The sequence below is a fragment of the Girardinichthys multiradiatus genome, chromosome 6 (assembly GCF_021462225.1).
Source record: "Girardinichthys multiradiatus isolate DD_20200921_A chromosome 6, DD_fGirMul_XY1, whole genome shotgun sequence".
Classification (NCBI taxonomy): Eukaryota; Metazoa; Chordata; class Actinopteri; order Cyprinodontiformes; family Goodeidae; genus Girardinichthys; species Girardinichthys multiradiatus.
Window position 1 is genome coordinate 18420228 of NC_061799.1, and position 20337 is coordinate 18440564.

A 20337-nucleotide genomic window follows, 5' to 3' on the forward strand; every position below is an offset into this window, starting at 1 on the left:
CGGTTTCAATGGTGCAAGGAGCGCAAATCTTGGGCTGTGGACAATGTGAAACATGTATTGTTCTCTGATGAGTCCACCTTTACTGTTTTCCCCACATCTGGGAGAGTTACGGTGTGGAGAAGCCCCAAAGAAGCATACCACCCAGACTGTTGCATGCCCAGAGTGAAGCATGGGGGTGGATCAGTGATGGTTTGGGCTACCATATCATGGCATTCCCTTGGCCCAATACTTGTGCTAGATGGGCTACCGAACCATTCTTGAGGACCATGTGCATCCAATGGTTCAAACATTGTATCCTGAAGGCAGTGCCGTGTATCAGGATGACAATGCACCAATACACACAGCAAGACTGGTGAAAGATTGGTTTGATGAACATGAAAGTGAAGTTGAACATCTCCCATGGTCTGCACAGTCACCAGATCTAAATATTATTGAGCCACTTTGGGGTGTTTTGGAGGAGCGAGTCAGGAAACGTTTTCCTCCACCAGTATCACGTAGTGACCTGGCCACTATCCTGCAAGAAGAATGGCTTAAAGTCCCTCTAATAAATAAATACTAATAAATTATTGTGGTCTAAAACCAGGTGTTTCAGTTTCATTGTCCAACCCCTGTATCTCTTCGTAATGCATTGTCTTCATGTGATACACCATCAAAGGGTACAAAATGATTGTAAAGTGGAAGCACATGTATTTTTGCCCTCTTGATTATTTTATTTGTGCAGTTTTGTGCCACCTTTTTCTATTTTTTAATCATTCTTTTTTGCAAAATATGTCAGGCTCAATTAGACTGGATGGGGCGCAACTGAGAACATTCATTTTCAGATCTGGACTTTGACTTGGACATTCTAACACACGGTTTGATCTCAATCAGTTCTGGATGTATGTTTGTCCCTCTGTCTATAGCTCCATCCATCCTGGCATCAGTTCTGACCAGCTTCCCAGTCCCTGATTAAGTAAAGCATCCTTACAGCACTTTCTTTCAAGTTGTTGCTTCATCCCCAACATGCCTAGTGACACACAACTAAGAGGACTTCTTTCAACAATGGCTTTCGTCTTGTCCCTCCTCCATAACAACTAGATTTGCAGAGTACAATACAAATAGTTGTCAACAGATTCTTACATCAAATGTTACATGACCTTTTGAAAACAACTTTGAATTTTTGATAAATAACTATAGGAAATTTGTTGTTGTTTTAGAGAACCATTATTTTATTTCTATGTTTTTAGGTTTTAAAATAAAAGAAAACAAAACATATCGGATGTTGATATTTGTAGAATATAATGTAAAAAAACACATAGGTTTCAAAATAATTAAAAGAAAAAATTTATCTAAATCATATTACTGGTACTTTTAGTGTCATTCCAATGTGGGAATTCAGTGCAATTATTCCATGAAGAAATTAAAAACACCTAAAACCTGCATTTGTTGTGAATACAAACGAATGCCACCCTTTTTTTATTTCAATTTGTAAAACACAAAGAAAGAAAACCATGTATCCTTTTCCTTCCGCTTTACATTTATACTCTTCTTTCTGTGGGACTATTTCATAACATCCCAGTAAAATATATTAAACTTTGTGAATGTAAAGTGAGGGGTACCATTATTTTTATAAAGCACTGAATGTACAGCACATTAACCCACATTGTTGTAAAAAACTGGGGAGGATGACAGCAGCCAGGGAACAAGAATATAAAATTACACCTTCATTAACTCAGTCTTATAAAAGTGCAGCACACAGTCTATGTTCATACCCACTTACTGCTGCTTGAAATTACAGGAAGCTGCTGGATCCCGTCCCAGCGAGCACTAGCCAGAAACCATGGAAACATGCAGGGCAGTTTGCCAGTCCATCATAAGACAAGCACCAGATTTACTCAAAAAGACTATCAAGATTATTCAGTTAACTTGACACTGGGAAGAAACCCCAAGCTCTGTGAAGAAAGCCTTGTGAACATGAAGTAAACAATGAATGTTCGTTTTTCTCGGTCAAGTGATAGCTCCATGAAAGTTGAGCAATATTGTCAGCCCTGAAACATGTGAAAAATTAAAAGAATATAATGCTTGAGATGCATTTCCTAATAAAATGAAAGATTATTGAGTGAACTGTGCTGTGAAACTGTAGCTAACACTCCATATTGCCCTAAACTCAACATCCAAACTTTTTTATTTATTTGTTATTTTGTGGCACTAGTGGCCTTTATTTTGCAAGTTAACCAACAGGGAATGGGGTGGAGAGAGAGAGAGGAAGACATGCAGCAAAGGTCAATGGGCCGGGACTCAAACCTGTGACGGCCGCATTGAGGACTGTAGCCTCCATATATTGGTTGCGTGCTTTAACCCTGCACCACATCCAAACTTTTAAACATGGTGGTGGCAGCATTATGAAGTGGTAATTATTTTCTTCAGCAGGAACAGGGGAACTGGTTCGAGTTGATGCAAAGATGCCTGGAGCTAAATGCAGAGCAGGTAAATTTGTTTTGCCAGACCTACAATATCATTGAGATCAAAGCATATCCGCATGTTAGAACGGGCCAGTCAAAGTCCAGACCTAAATCTAATTGAGAATCTGTGGTAAGAAAACTATATTGTGCTAATCACTTAAAACCCCAACAAAATATGCTGAGGTTTTTGGATGTAATGTAAGAAAACATTTTCTAGATATAAATACTCTTGAAAGGCACTGTATTGCATATACTTTAAGTGTTTTACGAAGCAAAACAAACAAATACCTGCTGCCAATTTAAAAATCAAATTTAAAAGAAAATTCATTATATTTCATTCTTCTACATGGCCAAAGAAGCATGAAAGACAAAGCAGGTCTCTTTTCTCTTTTGTTTGTACTTTTTCATTTAAGCATCAGTTGACCTCAGGTTCTGTAACTGATTTTATTATCCTCTAACTTGTTTTCAGCCTAACCTGGTAGACACAAAACATACAGCTCTGACTTGTGTTGGCTGGCAAACTGATAATCAGAAAAATCTGAATCTTTTGATGTCCTCTTTTCCTTCTTCTGCTCTCACCACCTTCTCTCCTTCCCTCTCTTCTCTTCTTACCTCTAACATCATCTCTTTTTCCTGTCTGTCTACATTATTTTCCCACTGCTAATCAACATAACTGGAAAATGAAATCAGTAAATCATTAGTCACCCCTCCAGCATGAGACAATGAACTGAAACATCTACCCTACTTTCTCCATCACTCTCGCCTCTCTAACAAACACACAAACCTGCACCCTGCTGTGGGTATCTGGTCTCATCATTACTCATGAAAATGGTTATTCCATTTAATATCAAGCCATTGAATCAAAAATAATTACAAGGAATAAAATCAATGGATTTAATTCACTCTCATTATTCCACAGCAAAATTAAGCCTCCTTCATCACCTAAAAAACAAAGCGTGATTGCTGTTCGGAAAATAAATAACAAAGTGACAAAAAGTCAGGGTGATGTAAGTGAGTGGATCAGAAGTGAGTAAGATTTCTTCTTCTGCCCTCTCTGTCTCCATCCTGGCACCGATTCAGCACTCTTTGACCACAGTGTAAAAAGATTTACTCAGCTCAGCCTAATTATTAGGAAGGGGAAATGATTAGCTGGAGACTCATGACTAATAAATCTGTCCATGTTTCATTAACACCCTGTTTGGAAACATTTCATTTGGAAGCAGCTCATTAAAGAGAGTGGTAAAGCAAGGGAAGAAGAAAGAGGAAGAGGGGCAGTCAAAGAAGCTATGCTGTGGTAATTGGTATAATGTAGCAGAAGTTTTAACAACCTGGTTGAAAGGTCAAATTGTAGAAGATAGTAAGTAAAGAGGAGCATGTGATCTGTAACATTAATTGAAGTGTATCTTTATATTTGCTAACTGATCTGTGCGTGGAAGTCAGTGTAAAACTAATTTCCCTAATGATACGTATGCTTCTACACCCACACAACTTGATTAGGTCAAGTAACATGTCCATCTGTGCATGTTGGTGTGTCTCTTTAAATGCATTTCCAAGGAGCGGACAAATTACTTTCATTTTCCTGTGATGTTTACCGGACATTTGATCCTTTTTTCTGCAGCATCTGCTCATTTGCATAAAGCGTGTGAGGAAAAAAGTTCTGCACCTGCTATTATTGCGCTGTTCCTTAGCTACTTTCCAGGCATTCTGCAGACAAAGCTGTATTTAGCTACACCCCGCAGCTTAGCCGCATTAATTGAAAACACCATCATTCAAGCAAGCACACACAAAATCTGGCTAATGACATTACATGCACCTTGCCATCATTAAGTAAATGCCCCCCCCACACACACACACACACACACACCTCTCTCTAAATACTGGCCTGTTTTGTTTTGAATTTGTAAACATGGAATTTTTTTTAGCTGCCAAGTCATTATTAGTGCCATTATCAAGCAAACACACCAACACCACCCAAAGGGAACACAATGTATTGGCAGATTCTTACCTTCACCTGCTAATGCATCTCTCTCCCTTTTCTCGGAGGGATGTTTTCATTAGCAAGCTTCCCTTTTTACACCCTTCCTTTCCTCGTTTGTGTCATGAAGTTTTCAAGAATAACCCTGGGCTGCACGGCAGCTGCAGCTGAGGTAAAAGAGCTTGAACATACAAGCTTGTGAACAAGACTTGTTAATGTGCTAAGAAGCTAGAGCAGTTAACGCTCTCTATTATAGAGACTGAGAAGTCTGACATTTTAAGCAGCCTTTTGGTAATTCACATTGCTTTGTTTCACTCTCAGCTGTGTTTCTGTTCTCCAATACAAAAAATGTATCTGTTGTGGATATCTTTACATAATAAATACAGTGCCTTGCAACCACAACTTTGATGTATTTTATCTGGATTTTATGTGACAGAGCAGGCGAACAACACTGAAGCCACATGTGGCTCTTTAGGCCCTTCATTTTAGCAGTTTTGCAAATAATCAGTACTCATGAAACGTGAGATGTAATCATTTAGATTTTGGGTCTCCAGACACATTTTATTCAGTACAAGTGAGGATAAAAAAGGGCTCTTTGATCTGTAAAGGTTGCATTACTATCCAGACTCCTTTACCCTGATACCCTTAAATCCAATGCAGCCAGTTGCTTTCAGAAGTCACAAAATGAGTAAATGGAGTCACCTTTGCCTAATTTAATCTCAGTGCATACACCGCTGTTTTGTGAAGGCCAGAAATTTGTTAGAGATCATTAGTGATCACACCAATGTTCCCAGGCAAATCTGACTGAGCTTTTGTGAAAAATAGGTAAAAGTGTCAATCTTTAGAGATATACCGCTAAAGTCTTGCAGCTCAAAGTATTTACTCAAGAGAGCTTAATACAAATGCCCACCACATTTTTTAGATTTTCATTTGTAAGAAAAATCATCCACCTTTTGCTTTTATTTCACAATTTTATGTGACATTGTTTTGATGTATCACATAAAATCCCAATGAAACAAATTTGTGCTTAATTACAAGACTTGTGGAAAAGTTCAGCGAGGTCATACTTTTTAAAATGGCACAACATGTAGCAGTTTTGGCCCTAATAACTGATAAATACAATACCTGCCTGAAAAAAACTGATCATATTTATCGGATTAGGAGCAATTTTTTCAGCTCTTTACCCCTCCTGAATAATATGCAGCTCTGTTAGAAGATATCCTTCAATAAACTTTAAGGAACAAAGTAGATAAAACATTTTAAAGATGTGCCTTGACTGAGACAGAAGAAATTTATGCTGACTCCCACATTAAAAAGATGCAGACAGAAAAACACAAAAGAATCTGGCATATCACTGAAGCCTGAAGCAACTTTAAAAAGGAGGTGTTTGAGTGGCCGTAGGATAATTAGAATCCAAAAACAGCGAAGGCCCAAACCTGCACACATTCAAACACACAGTTGCAGATGCTTGGAGGTAGAAGCTGTAACATGTTCAACAAGGAGTGGGAGAAAAACCTAAGGGGAGAATGATTTCTGAGTGAAAGGCCATCTGCTGAATCCATGGCAGTGCCAGTTTCTTAGTAGCTCCCCATCGTTTGCACCTGCCAGCCTGCCAAGGTAACCTCAGGAGGACAAAAGCGCAAATCTTCACATGCAAGACACACGCTTGCAAACGTAGACTCGCCAAGCTGAGCAATAATGGCATGCAGACAGCAATAACTGGCATGATTTGTCAGCAGCGTGCTGTGTCTGAGTAGCTTTGGGTGTTTTTTCATGTTTTCCCTCCTGCTGTAACAATAGCATAACAGCACTTTATTAAATGAGAACAGGAGAGAACAGAATCGCCTGCAAATCAGCTTGTTTATGAGGCGTAGTTGTTTAGTACACTGCCAGCAAAGGCTGCAAGAATCTTAAAAGTGTCTGAATGCAAACAAGGGACTGGCATCGCATATACAGGTGCTATCATAGAGATAATTTTATTTATTTTACAAATTCAATTTAAAAAGTGAATCTCATGTGTTGCAAAGATTAAGTCCAATTAGAGTGACATATTTGAGTGTTTATTTCTGTAATGTTTGATTATGTTGCAGTTAATGAAAGCAGTTAATGAAAGCCCCCAGTTTCTCAGAAAACCAAAATGTCTGTCCATACATATAGTACAGGTCCTTCTCAAAATATTAGCATATTGTGATAAAGTTCATTATTTTCCATAATGTAATGATGAAAATTTAACATTCATATATTTTAGATTCATTGCACACTAACTGAAATATTTAAGGTCTTTTATTGTCTTAATACGGATGATTTTGGCATACAGCTCATGAAAACCCAAAATTCCTATCTCACAAAATTAGCATATCATTAAAAGGGTCTCTAAACGAGCTATGAACCTAATCATCTGAATCAACGAGTTAACTCTAAACACCTGCAAAAGATTTCTGAGGCCTTTAAAACTCCCAGCCTGGTTCATCACTCAAAACCCCAATCATGGGTAAGACTGCCGACCTGACTGTTGTCCAGAAGGCCACTATTGACACCCTCAAGCAAGAGGGTAAGACACAGAAAGACATTTCTGAACGAATAGGCTGTTCCCAGAGTGCTGTATCAAGGCACCTCAGTGGGAAGTCTGTGGGAAGGAAAAAGTGTGGCAGAAAACGCTGTACAACGAGAAGAGGTGACCGGACCCTGAGGAAGATTGTGGAGAAGGGCCGATTCCAGACCTTGGGGGACCTGCGGAAGCAGTGGACTGAGTCTGGAGTAGAAACATCCAGAGCCACCGTGCACAGGCGTGTGCAGGAAATGGGCTACAGGTGCCGCATTCCCCAGGTAAAGCCACTTTTGAACTAGAAACAGCAGCAGAAGCGCCTGACCTGGGCTACAGAGAAGCAGCACTGGACTGTTGCTCAGTGGTCCAAAGTACTTTTTCGGATGAAAGCAAATTCTGCATGTCATTCGGAAATCAAGATGCCAGAGTCTGGAGGAAGACTGGGGAGAAGGAAATGCCAAAATGCCAGAAGTCCAGTGTCAAGTACCCACAGTCAGTGATGGTCTGGGGTGCCGTGTCAGCTGCTGGTGTTGGTCCACTGTGTTTTATCAAGGGCAGGGTCAATGCAGCTAGCTATCAGGAAATTTTGGAGCACTTCATGCTTCCATCTGCTGAAAAGCTTTATGGAGATGAAGATTTCATTTTTCAGCACGACCTGGCACCTGTTCACAGTGCTAAAACCACTGGTAAATGGTTTACTGACCATGGTATCACTGTGCTCAATTGGCCTGCCAACTCTCCTGACCTGAACCCCATAGAGAATCTGTGGGATATTGTGAAGAGAACGTTGAGACACTCAAGACCCAACACTCTGGATGAGCTAAAGGCTGCTATCGAAGCATCCTGGGCCTCCATAAGACCTCAGCAGTGCCACAGGCTGATTGCCTCCATGCCACGCCGCATTGAAGCAGTCATTTCTGCAAAAGGATTCCCGACCAAGTATTGAGTGCATAACTGTACATGATTATTTGAAGGTTGACGTTTTTTGTATTAAAAACACTTTTCTTTTATTGGTCGGATGAAATATGCTAATTTTGTGAGATAGGAATTTTGGGTTTTCATGAGCTGTATGCCACAATCATCCGTATTAAGACAATAAAAGACCTGAAATATATTAGTTAGTGTGCAATGAATCTAAAATATATGAATGTTAAATTTTCATCATTACATTATGGAAAATAATGAACTTTATCACAATATGCTAATATTTTGAGAAGGACCTGTATATGCACTCTGTACTTGGTTGGGGTTACTTTTGCATGAATTACTGCATCAATATGGCGTGGCATGGAGGTGATCAGCCTGTGTCACCGCTGAGGAAACCCAGGTTGTTTTAATGGCACCCTTCAGCTTGTCTGCTTTGACAATAGTTCCTCTCATCTTCCTCATGACAAAACTCAATAGATTCCCACTGGACCTCAGACAACTTTGATTCTGTGCTTCTCCACTTTTCCTTCATACTCTGGGACTTGGATTTCCTAATAAAATATAAAATGTACTTTCATTTTATCTATTTTCACTTTCACTGAGCAACAATCCAGCCCTTTTTCTGCTTAGCATAGGTAAGACACTTCTGATGTTGTCTCTGACTCAGAAGTTGCTTTACCTGAGAAATACAACCATAACTTATGTACTTGACATGTCTCTGTGTTGTGGCTCTTGAAGTCCTGACTCCAGCTGCAGTCCATACCTTTTGAATCTCTCCCAATCTCTAAATTGAGCTTCTTTGATTTATTTTTATGGTGCTATTGTCCTTCCACTCAATTTTTCATTAGAATGCCTGGACACTGCACTCTTTGAACAGGGAGCTTCTTTAGTAAATACCCACTTTGTCAATGACATTTGATTGACAACTGTAAAGGCAACAGTCTTCACACCATAACATCTCTGTATCAAAAAATATTTTTCAATTAATGTTTAATTACTTATGTGCTATTCACATTTTCAAACAGAGTGTTTGGTCTTTATCAGCTGGAAGCTATAATGATCAAAATTCACAGAAATAAACACTTGAAATATGTCACTTTGTGTAAGCTACACCCTTTTTGAATTGAATTACTGGAATAGATTTACATTTAAATGACTGTCTAATTTGTTGTGATGCAATGTATCCTTCAAATAGTGAGTAGAATTGAGTATTTAAAAACTCTAAAACAAAGAAGCAAAAAAAAAAACTTGAGTACTTTTATTCAGTTTAATGATTATTTAAACAGCTGGCATTTTGGGAGACGGGAGTCATACAAACGCCTGGTGGAAAAATCAATTAAAACCTGGCTGCCTCTCAATGTCAGTTTCAGCCCAATCATTGTTCATATTGAGCGGGTCACAGTGAATACATGTGATTGTCGATACATTCATCCAAATGTAAATTTCAAGAACAGAACAGGAAATGAAAGCTGGAGAGCCAGAAAAAAGAAGAAGGGAAAACATGTCAGAGAGTGTTAAATGGGAGAAAATTTGAATGACAGATCAGAGAAAATAGATGAAAATAGCTGAGGAATAGACAACACAAGAGGAGATTAGTTTTAGATCCCCCCCAGTTCCCCACCAGCCTTGAGGATGACAGTCCTATTGCACCTAACAGCGCAATCGCCCACCCATCATATCCCCTTATCCTTTTCTCCCCGTTTCAAACACACTCGCAATCTACCTTTTCATCTTCTGCTCCTTGCACCTCTGCTTTTTTTCCCCTGGCTCTTCACTTTCCTCCATCAATTTCCTCCAGGCCTCCATCTCCTTCTCTCTATCTTTCACATCATCTGAAAATGTGGCTCTCCAGCGGCACCATAATGCTTCAGATGTACCTCTCCCTCACCCTCGGCAGCAATCCTTCAATCCTAGCACCTTTCTAATATGTTTATTCTCCAATTGTGTCTCTCCTTTTCTCTTGCTTCTGTCCATCCTTCCAAATTTCTCTACCCCAGAACCCCCCCAAATACACACAAAGACACAGACACACACGCACTTTTGCGATTCGGCTTTGATCTATACTCTCCGGTCACAAACAAGCCGTACACTCCCACCTGTGAGCACACGCATTTCAACAGATGCGCTTTAATAGAAAGCAGTCATCACTGCACCTTCCTCCCAAGCGTCCAAACCTCTCGCCGGATGGAAGATAGAAACAGAGAAAAGGAGGAGAGGAAGGCCTGAAATTGATGGTACTGCATCGGCCTCTCCTTAAAACCTAGTTAACACCTCCCCAGCCTGTGAAATCTGATTAGATGAGTGTGAGCCTGTGTTTGTGTCATCACATGTGTTCATAACGCGAAATGTTTCACAGGTTTTTTTTCTTATGGACGTACAAGCTTATAATCCCTGTCTGATTAAAAACATGTTGATGGGTTCCCGTTTGCGTGCCCCAAGTGCTGCTGTGTGTTCCACAGCACCCATGACAGTCTCTGCTGATTACATCCCTTCAAGTCAATAGTGAATAGAGCACTCAGCCTGATAAGCAATCACATAAATCAATACTAATCTTTTTAGCGTGTGTACATAAGCATGTGCATGTTTGCTCGTGTGTCATTCCTGAAACGTGGGTAATCTACTTGGAACTCATGGAGGATAAACATTTGGTTACAGGTGCTGTGGTTACATATCTTTTCGGGTCCATTTTTTCCCCTTCAAAGAGCTTTTGACCTAACACCTAATGCTTTCATCTTGTCACCTCTTAGTGTTCAGCGGACTTTTTTCCCCTCCCCCTGCCTCATCTATTTATCCTCTTTGGCCTCCATTGAGGCCGAGCATTAACAAACCGTCTAACCTTCAAAATGAGTGACCAAAAAGCGTTCACACGCATCACATCCAGAGGAACCCAACCTTTTACCAGACTTTTTGTAAATGTCAGGGTTGAATGCCCTCCTTTTTCACACCCACGTACAATCTCTCCACAGACAGACAGAGATAAGAGGAGAGACCAGATTCTAAATAGATAAATGCGGCATCATATTAATAGTCATCCTTAAGGCACATGATTACTCTTAGCAGTGAAAGTCAGTAAAAGTTGCACTCAAAGGTCAGAGAATTTCACTGAACTAGAAATGATCCTCAATAAGCTTACTGTGCAAGGGTGTTGCAAAAGTATTCACACCCCTTAAACATTTCCACATTTTGTCACATTGCAACCGCAGACTTTTTTATCCATTTCATAAGGATTTTATGTGACAGGCCAACAAACAATAGTGCATAATTATGAAGCTGTAGGCAAACAATTTTGTTCTTTTTAAATGTATTTGACCATTGAATATATTAAAAGCACAGCTTGCATTTCCAGTTCTACCGCCTCAACACTATGTAGAACATAATTAAAGCTGCAATTTATTCAGTTAAAAAAAAATCCCACAGCACAATTCTGCCACCACCATGTTTTACTGCATGGACGATTTGCACATGGTGATATGCGGTGATAGTTTTCTCCCATGCAGCAATTTGCAGGTATGAGAAAAAAGTTGAATTTTGGTCTCATCTGTCCAGAGAACATTTTTTAAGTTTTCTGCATTCCCTTTAAGGACTGTAGCAAACTACAAATATGAGTTCTTATAGATTTCTTTTAACAATAACTGTCTTCTTGCCTCTCTTTTATAAAGATCAGATTTGTGGAGTTTATGACTAATAATTGTCATCTTGGGATAATATTTCAAAACTTAAACCTGCTTTAAACTTCTCCACTTTATCCCTGGCCTGTATGGTGTTTTTCAGTCTTCATGATTCTGTTTGGCAACATCATGTTGTGAGATTGTAAATAATGGAGCTAAACAGGAAAATACTGAAAGCAAACATTTTAGCAAACATTTGCAAAACACTTGATACTAAGGTGTAGGTTTATCCTTCCAGCAGGACAAAGACTCTAACCTTCCAGCCAAAGCTAAAATATAATGGTTGAGACCAAAGCACATTCATGTGTTAGAATGGCTAGAAGTTTACAGCTAAATTTAATTGCAAAGCTGTGGTGAGACTTGAGGTTTTTTGCAAAGAATGGGAAAACATTCCTAATCTCTAGATACAAAAATTTGAGAGACATAACTGCAGTAAAAGGTAGTTGTAAAATGTATTTACTCAGATGTGCTAAATAGAAAAGCACTCCACACTTTCATTGTACTACACTGAATGAATTGAATTGAATTAATTTAAACTGAATGTCTCTTTTTTACCTTCCTTCTTATAATTGTGTTTCTTTGTGTTGGTTTTTTTATTCAAAATCTAAAAAGGTTCATACAGGCACTGCAGACAAAAATAGTTGTTGTTGGGTGTTCATGTCGTGGCCTTACCTTCCACTAACAATGAAACAGGTCACCAAAAAAATGAGAAGAACAATCCCTCCTGCAATGGACACAACCAGAATGGTGGATTGGTTTGGGTCCCCAATGGCCAGGACGTCTGCAAAGCCAGGAAAAAAGTGAACGTTATAAAAGTTTATTAAAGCAACGCTCAGCTAGAATGGAATGAAGCCCAGGGCGTTTTCTGTAGGAGGTAAGGTGAGATTAAGGCAGGCTGGGAGTAAAAAGATGGAAAATGGTACCGCAAAGGTGGCGAGGGAAAGATGGAGAGAACATGAAAAATGATAGTATTAGAAAAGACATAAAAGACAGAAGCTGAAGGGAGGGAGACAGAGAAAGCAGCAAACAGACACAAGAGAGAAAAGGGAGGTGGATGGAATAGTAAGTAAGGCCCTTGATAAAAAGCTTTCTCCCTCTCGGTATTGCCTGTGAGGGTACAAGAGGAGACATGAAAGCCATTCCCCTTCAACTGTGCTGTCCAAATGGATATGTTAACATTGCATATAACAAGACTACTGCCGAGAACTTTCTGCAAAGACGCATTGATTTTTACGTCACACCAATTTAGTCATTACTCAAAACAAATACCCCCATTTATATGGCTTAGCTAAGCCCGAGCAGACATCCACGTCATTGTGTATGTGGGTGTGTTGCATGCAGCACATAAGCTTATGTATCAGCATCTTCAGAAATCATAATAATCCATGCATTGATATCCTGTTAGAGTTGGAGACTAACACATACACACCATTCTTCAATGATCAATACAGCTGATCCAATTAGATAACCTTCATGTTATTGGTACAACACCAGCTAATCTTGCACTTTACATGACTTTGATGTGAAACTGTTGTGTGGGAACCTATAAATCACAGAGACTCCTGCAGCATGTTGAAACATCAAATTAATATTTGTTGCAGCGCAGGAGCAGGAATAAGGCTTTGAAATACTTTTGACAACTGAATGATTTATAGGTTAATGCATGCCTTTGCAATGCTACACATTTACTGATTTACTTCGCTCTCCCTGCCTGTCTAGGAATCGATGAACGCTTTGAAAGGGAACAAAAAAAAATCCAAGAGCACATGATGAACTAATAATAAAGGTGGTGAAATATATATGTGACTTGGAGTCTGAGAACTATATCATAGAGATTCAGCATAGTATGCAAAGGGCTGTGTATGAGGCTTCTCTTGCCTGAAATTGTAGGGCTTCTTCTTAAATGAAGCAGACAGCCAGCTCTGTGATGGAGGACTTGGATAAAAAGGGCTGCTAAATCCTTGTCCTTTGAGTTTGTTTGGAGTAAACCTTTTTTGCAGTCATTACATTTACTCCAAAAGTCTGTTTGAATTAAGATCTCCAATCCGATCCCCTACCACATTTTTTCCTTTCTTGTCAAACTGATTTGTCTTTATTTTACCTGAGAAGTTTTCTAGCACACTTTGAAGCCACTGGTTCAGAAAAATAGACACCAACATGCAACGCTGCCAGGGCATCTCTGCCTGAGAGCAGAACTGAAGAAGGAGCTTAGATTAAAGCTTAAAAACTTAAAGAGCACCAAATGAAACCATTTAAACTTTGGAAGGGATTAATCATATAGTAAGTATAACTGATATTCAATATGGCAGCATATAGGTGTAAAGATCTTGTGGCACAAGATTTCAGAATATTAATACACTATCCTAGACGTCACCATAAACTGAAGTGTGACTGACAAAGAGTGATTCATTTGCTGAATCCAATGTTAGCCGACATTGTGAGCCACAGATATTAGGCTTTAATTTTAATAAATATTTACACACACTATAAAAAAAACAACATATAACCTTCTTTTTCTCACTGTCTTGACATTACATCAGACTAAACCTTTCCAACCTTTGCAAATGTATCCAAATTATTACTATTTGCAACATGTCAGAATAATAGAAGACTTTAAAATAAGTTCTGAAGTCTGCATACACTAAGATTACTACAGAGGTTGGACAATGAAACTGAAACACCTGGTTTTAGACCACAATAATTTATTAGTATGGTGTAGGGCCTCCTTTTGCAGCCAATACAGCGTCAATTCGTCTTGGGAATGACATATACAAGTCCTGCACAGTGGTCAGAGGGATTTTAAGCCATTCTTCTTGCAGGATAGTGGCCAGGTCACTACGTGATACTGGTGGAGGAAAACGTTTCCTGACTCGCTCCTCCAAAACACTCCACTCAATAATATTTAGATCTGGTGACTGTGCAGGCCATGGGAGATGTTCAACTTCACTTTCATGTTCATCAAACCAATCTTTCACCAGTCTTGCTGTGTGTATTGGTGCATTGTCATCCTGATACACGGCACCGCCTTCAGGATACAATGTTTGAACCATTGGATGCACATGGTCCTCAAGAATGGTTCGGTAGTCCTTGGCAGTGACGCGCCCATCTAGCACAACTATTGGGCCAAGGGAATGCCATGATATGGCAGCCCAAACCATCCCTGATCCACCCCCATGCTTCACTCTGGGCATGCAACAGTATGGGTGGTACGCTTCTTTGGGGGTTCTCCACACCGTAACTCTCCCAGATGTGGGGAAAACAGTAAAGGTGGACTCATCAGAGAACAATACATGTTTCACATTGTCCACAGCCCAAGATTTGTGCTCCTTGCACCATTGAAACCGACGTTTGGCATTGGCATGAGTGACCAAAGGTTTGGCTATAGCAGTCCGGCCGTGTATATTGACCCTGTGGAGCTCCTGACGGACAGTTCTGGTGGAAACAGGAGAGTTGAGGTGCACATTTAATTCTGCCGTGATTTGGGCAGCCGTGGTTTTATGTTTTTTGGATACAATCCAGGTTAGCACCCGAACATCACTTTCAGACAGCTTCCTCTTGCGTCCACAGTTAATCCTGTTGGATGTGGTTCGTCCTTCTTGGTGGTATGCTGACATTACCCTGGATACCGTGGCTCTTGATACATCACAAAGACTTGCTGTCTTGGTCACAGATGTGCCAGCAAGATGTGCACCAACAATTTGTGCTGTTATGAACTCTGGTATGTCAGCCATAATGTTGTGTGCATTTCAATATTTTGAGCAAAACTGTGCTCTTACCCTGCTAATTGAACCTTCACACTCTGCTCTTACTGGTGCAATGTGCAATCAATGAAGACTGGCTACCAGGCTGGTCCAATTTAGCCTTGAAACTTCCCACACTAAAATGACAGGTGTTTCAGTTTCATTGTCCAACCCCTGTATGTCTTTTACCAATATGAGAAAGCTATTATAACGTTTAGAAAGGAGAAAGGTTCTTTATCATAGAGTTAAACGTGATTTGGTTTTAAATGTGTATATCAAACTCAGAGCAAGATACTGCCTGACGCTGGTAATACATGGTTGACACAGAAAGTCTTTAAAATTGTCGGTTGATTTTAAAAACCGGAGAGAACCCAACACGTGACCATAAAATATTTAGTTTAGATAATTCTCTATTCTGATATTTCACTGAGCTTTCCTGGTTAATAACAGTTGAAGAAAACATGCATAGATTTCTGGTGCACCGTAGCAGTTGTTTTTTCTTCTATATTTTGGATTCCCCCCTGTGTCTCCATCACCTTGCTTTCTGATTGGCTACATATCACGTTCAACAGGCTGTGTGCTCATTTGTCTTCAGGGAACACCCCACATGCTAGGATATTGGGCCAAGACAATCCAACATGTTTATTATCCCTGATTTGAGGTCAGAGCGGTGCTGAAGTGTTTCTGAACAGTCTAGATAACTCTTAACTTACCACACACAACAGGAATATCTCATAAGATTATCTTTAAAGCCATCAAAATAATCGGGGGCATCCTTAAGATTGTAGGAAGGGGAAGATTGGGTCAAAAATCTGCAAAATTATCTTGCTATGCGAACTAGGCATAAGAGTGTCCTTATCCACAGTGAAACGAGTCTTGAACCAACATGGGCTGAAAGGCCATTCAGGGGTGAAGAATCGATTACTCCAAAACATAAAAAGCCAGATTATAGTTTGCAAATGCACACAGGAACAAAAACAGTAATTACTGGAGACGTGGTGTAGTCTGATCAAACTACAATTGATGTGTTTTGCCCTACTGACCACTTTAATATTTAGAGGAAAAAGAGGGAAATTTGAAAGCCTGAGAACACCAACTCAACTTTAAAGTACAGGTGTGGACACATCACGTTTTGGGGTCGTTTTGTTGCAGGACAGATAGGTGTACTTCACAAATGGTTTCACGAGGAAATAAAAGTAAGTGGAAATATTAAGGCAACATCTCAAGACATTCACTAGAAATGTAAAGCTTGGGAACAAATGGGTACTTTAAATGGACATTGAGCAAAATCATGCAGGCAAGTTTGTTGCCTTTAAACCACTTTATAACTAAGTCAATGTTTTGGAGTGGCCACCACAAAGCCTAAGAAATCACTCTAGCCAATTACCTTTGACATTTCCCAAATAGAAATAATTTTGGTAATCCTAATGAAGGTAAAACAGAAAGTTTTTAGTCTGATAGTACATGTTGGAAAATATGAGAAAAAACAAAAGTTTGTGAGCCTTTTTTATGCAATTTATGTAAATTGTGCTTGTGATTTCTGAAAGCTTTACTCAACTAAGGAAATTCTTAGTTTTAACAAATTTATTTGTAAAATGTCTCATCTCATTATAGGAAATCTTATATTGTGCATTGCCTCTTCCCGTGAGCTACATGTAAAGTTATACTCTAAAAGCACCACATTTAGCTCTAGTGTTTTTTTTAAGTATCCCTTTTTTGGATCAAAGGTTTTATTATTAACATGAAATCTGTTTGGAGAACTAGACTGATTCTTCTTTAGGTACAATTCCAAGTTGCTGCTCCCAAATCCTAAAAACCAAGGGACTTGGAGCAGAGAAGGAAAGGGAAAAAGACAAAAATCAAGAGCACAAAATCATTAACAATAAAAATATATTATTTAAAATATATATAAATTTTTTACCCTCATGGCTGGTTTCCAGTTCAATCTCTCCACCATAGGTCCCATAGCCCCCATCAGTTCGAGCCCTGACTCTGAACACGTAGGTGGTCCCAGGCTTCAGCCCATCCACTGTCATCATGTTAGATCGAGTCTTCAAAACCGTGTAGTTCTGTTCACGCTGGTTCTAAAGAGGAGCATTAAACAACAGGAGATAAAATAAATACGCAAAATGAGGAAGACATAAAAACTAAAAAGATTTTGATCTAGAAATATGAGCTGTGGTATCAAGAGAGTCAGACTAAATAGAAATGTTTAAAAGTAATAGACCCCCTTAAATTGCTTAATTTAGAAGTCTCCAGGAATTTAATACACCTCACTAAGTTTTCATTTGTACAGCACTAGACCATTTGGCCACATTTCTACTTGAGCATCTGTCAGGTCCCAAATCTTATCATCCCTGCACTCTGGGGCAATATGTGGTTACTAAACCTGTTTCACTTTGTTTCGCGATTACCTTTTAGGTGTGTGCATGCACACACAATGTGTGTGTGCAGAAGTATGAATAGAGAACATGTTTGTCTGCCAGTAAGCTGATTCCCTGCAGAGAGGCAGATACTCCACCTAATGGAAGACACTCTACACTACCGATTAACACTATTTTACCGTTAGTATATACCAGCACACACACACAGGTCTAATTTCATCACCTTCGCTGTGTTTTACAGGGTTTATTGGACAGATGTGTGGTTAATTAGCTTGATGTGAGCAGCAGAGGGGATGTGAGCAAAAAAGGCAGAGGAACCAGAGAGATAGCGGCATGTTTGTGATGAAAAAGTCATTAGATACGTGGCCTTAGGCTAAATTCATATCCTGCCAATATGTAGGAGGAGCGCAAAGTCTGAAAAAGGGCTGCTGCCATAATTTTGAAATAGTCCCTTAAAAAATGAAACAATGAACACATTTATGTCACTTTAATGCATTTACTGAACACAGAACCTAACTGCCAAAATGTCTTTTAGGATAATAATATCTACCGATCAGCTCTTTAAAATCCAATTTAAAATCTACATTTGAGTTACTGTACCAAAACTGCAAACATTTTCCATTGTTGTAGTTAGAAGTCATTTTAATGAGATCCCACATAGAGTGCTGAAACAACCACAGTTTTGTGGGTGTTTTGAGCATGGGAAAATCTAACGCCCCCACCCCATCCACACACACACAAATACACATACACACTTGTTGCTGCACACTTCTGGCAAAGTGGCTGAAATAAGGATATTCTGTTAAGCAACCAACTCCGCGCTTGCTTCCAGAGCAGATACTCCTGATAAAAAAGCAGTTAATATCAACTTGACATACTGCCAGTGTTACTCAATAAAGACCAGAACTGCAAAAAAGTTCTAATATTTTACACAATAGGAAATCCTGTTTAAAAGCAACTACTAACTATAGCAGGTGTTTATTCTCTACTTTTGTTTTGGTTTACACCAACTTAACAGTGACTATACAAAGAAGGGCTGCACAGAGGCCCAGCCGTTAGCACTGCTGCCTGCAGAAAGAAGCTCCTCGGTTCATGGTCCAGCCTGCAGCCTTTCTGTTTAGAGTTGGCTTATTTCTGGGTACTCTGTTTTTCTTCCACAATCCAAAAACATGTATGTTAGAGACCAGGAGATAGAGATAGAGACCATGATAAGTAGGTATAAAGGATAGCTTTTTTTTTTAGTAGACGTTTAGCAGATAATATCAAGACTGAATGGAGTACATGAAAGCTACTTTGTTTTATCCTTTGAGTTTTTAACCTCTGTTATGGAACATGCTGGATTTAGACATTTTGGCAGCCTTTTGGACCTTAAAGTGTTCTACATTGTCTATACACTACAGTTTTAGTAATGCTAGCAATCATAATCCAAGATGCTAAAACCAGGTTAAATATCATGTTGTATTATTGTTCTTGAGAAATTAGAATGGCCCAAACAAGATACAGGCTGAAGCTGTTAAGAAATGAGTCTTGTACCAACATGGGCAGAACGGCCATTAAGAGAATGGCCAAGGTAAAATATGTACGAAAACAGAAACCTGAAGGCAACCACAAAATAATGATTGGCAAATCTCTATTTTGGTATCTTTAAAAAAACATCTTGCTAGAACTGTTTTGAGTTTCCACACAAAGAGCTATTTTTATACCATAAATTTTTTTTTCCATAACAGCAGACTCCTGTCACTTTGTCTTCAATAGAGGGTTACAATGCTTTTCAGTGTCTCTCTCTCACCTTCTCATAGTAGATGACCTCATACTCCACGATTGCTCCATTGGGTCTCTCAGGACCCTGCCAGGCCAAAGTTACGCTGTCCTTGCTTCGTCTTTCCTTTAACACTACACTTACTAAAATTACAAGGAGAAAGGATGAGCAGAAAGGAGATAGATGTGTTAAAATGGTTACAAAAGAGAAAAAAAAACATGAAAACAAGAGCCAGTTTGCCTAAATAAAAACATCAAAAAACAATACCAAAGATGCTTTATTGCACAAAGCCATATCACAATGTGTTTGCCATGCATTTAGGGTAATCAGACAGCCTACAAGGTGTTATGTACAGTACACGTGTATTAAAAGCATTTTATGAAGCGTACATTTATACTACTCATAGGAACATTGTGTGATCTACCCATGGTATCAATGTGACAGAACAAAAACTGTGACTTCCTGTGCAATCTTTTCACATAGGGACACCTGCTCTAGTGGGATGATGGTGTGGGTTTTCTCGTCTGTGACAGAATTTGTGTAAATGTGTGAAACTCCGGCTTATAGCTGTGAATGGCATGCGCAGAACATGATGTGGTTAACAACCGCCTTACACCCCTTTTCACTTTCCACTACACACAAATCCACCCGTGAGTATCAGGCCTATTACTCATCAACGCCTTGTCATGTACACCTTCGTGGGACTAAAATTTGCACATACTATTCTATGTACATGTGCAAAGAGAGATGCAGAAGAGTCATTTGTGAAATCAGCGTAATTCCCCACTGCAGCAAATTTGGGTTATCATAAAGAATTTTGATAGTACAGTGCCCTGCAAAATATTCAAAATCCTTAAAGTTTTTAACATTTTGTTACTTTACAGCCACAAACGTCAAT

General features: G+C 39.3%; 1 protein-coding gene across 1 annotated transcript in view; it reads right to left on the reverse strand.

The window, feature by feature from the left end:
- Window positions 1-20337, reverse strand: part of epha4b (eph receptor A4b) — a 154244-nt gene that overhangs the window by 53647 nt on the left and 80260 nt on the right. The window contains exons 8-10 of the mRNA XM_047368770.1: window positions 19470-19582; window positions 17218-17380; window positions 12229-12337 (exon numbers count right to left, since the gene is read on the reverse strand). Coding sequence (XP_047224726.1) covers window positions 12229-12337; window positions 17218-17380; window positions 19470-19582 — 385 coding nt within the window. The remainder of the gene's footprint in view (window positions 1-12228; window positions 12338-17217; window positions 17381-19469; window positions 19583-20337) is intronic.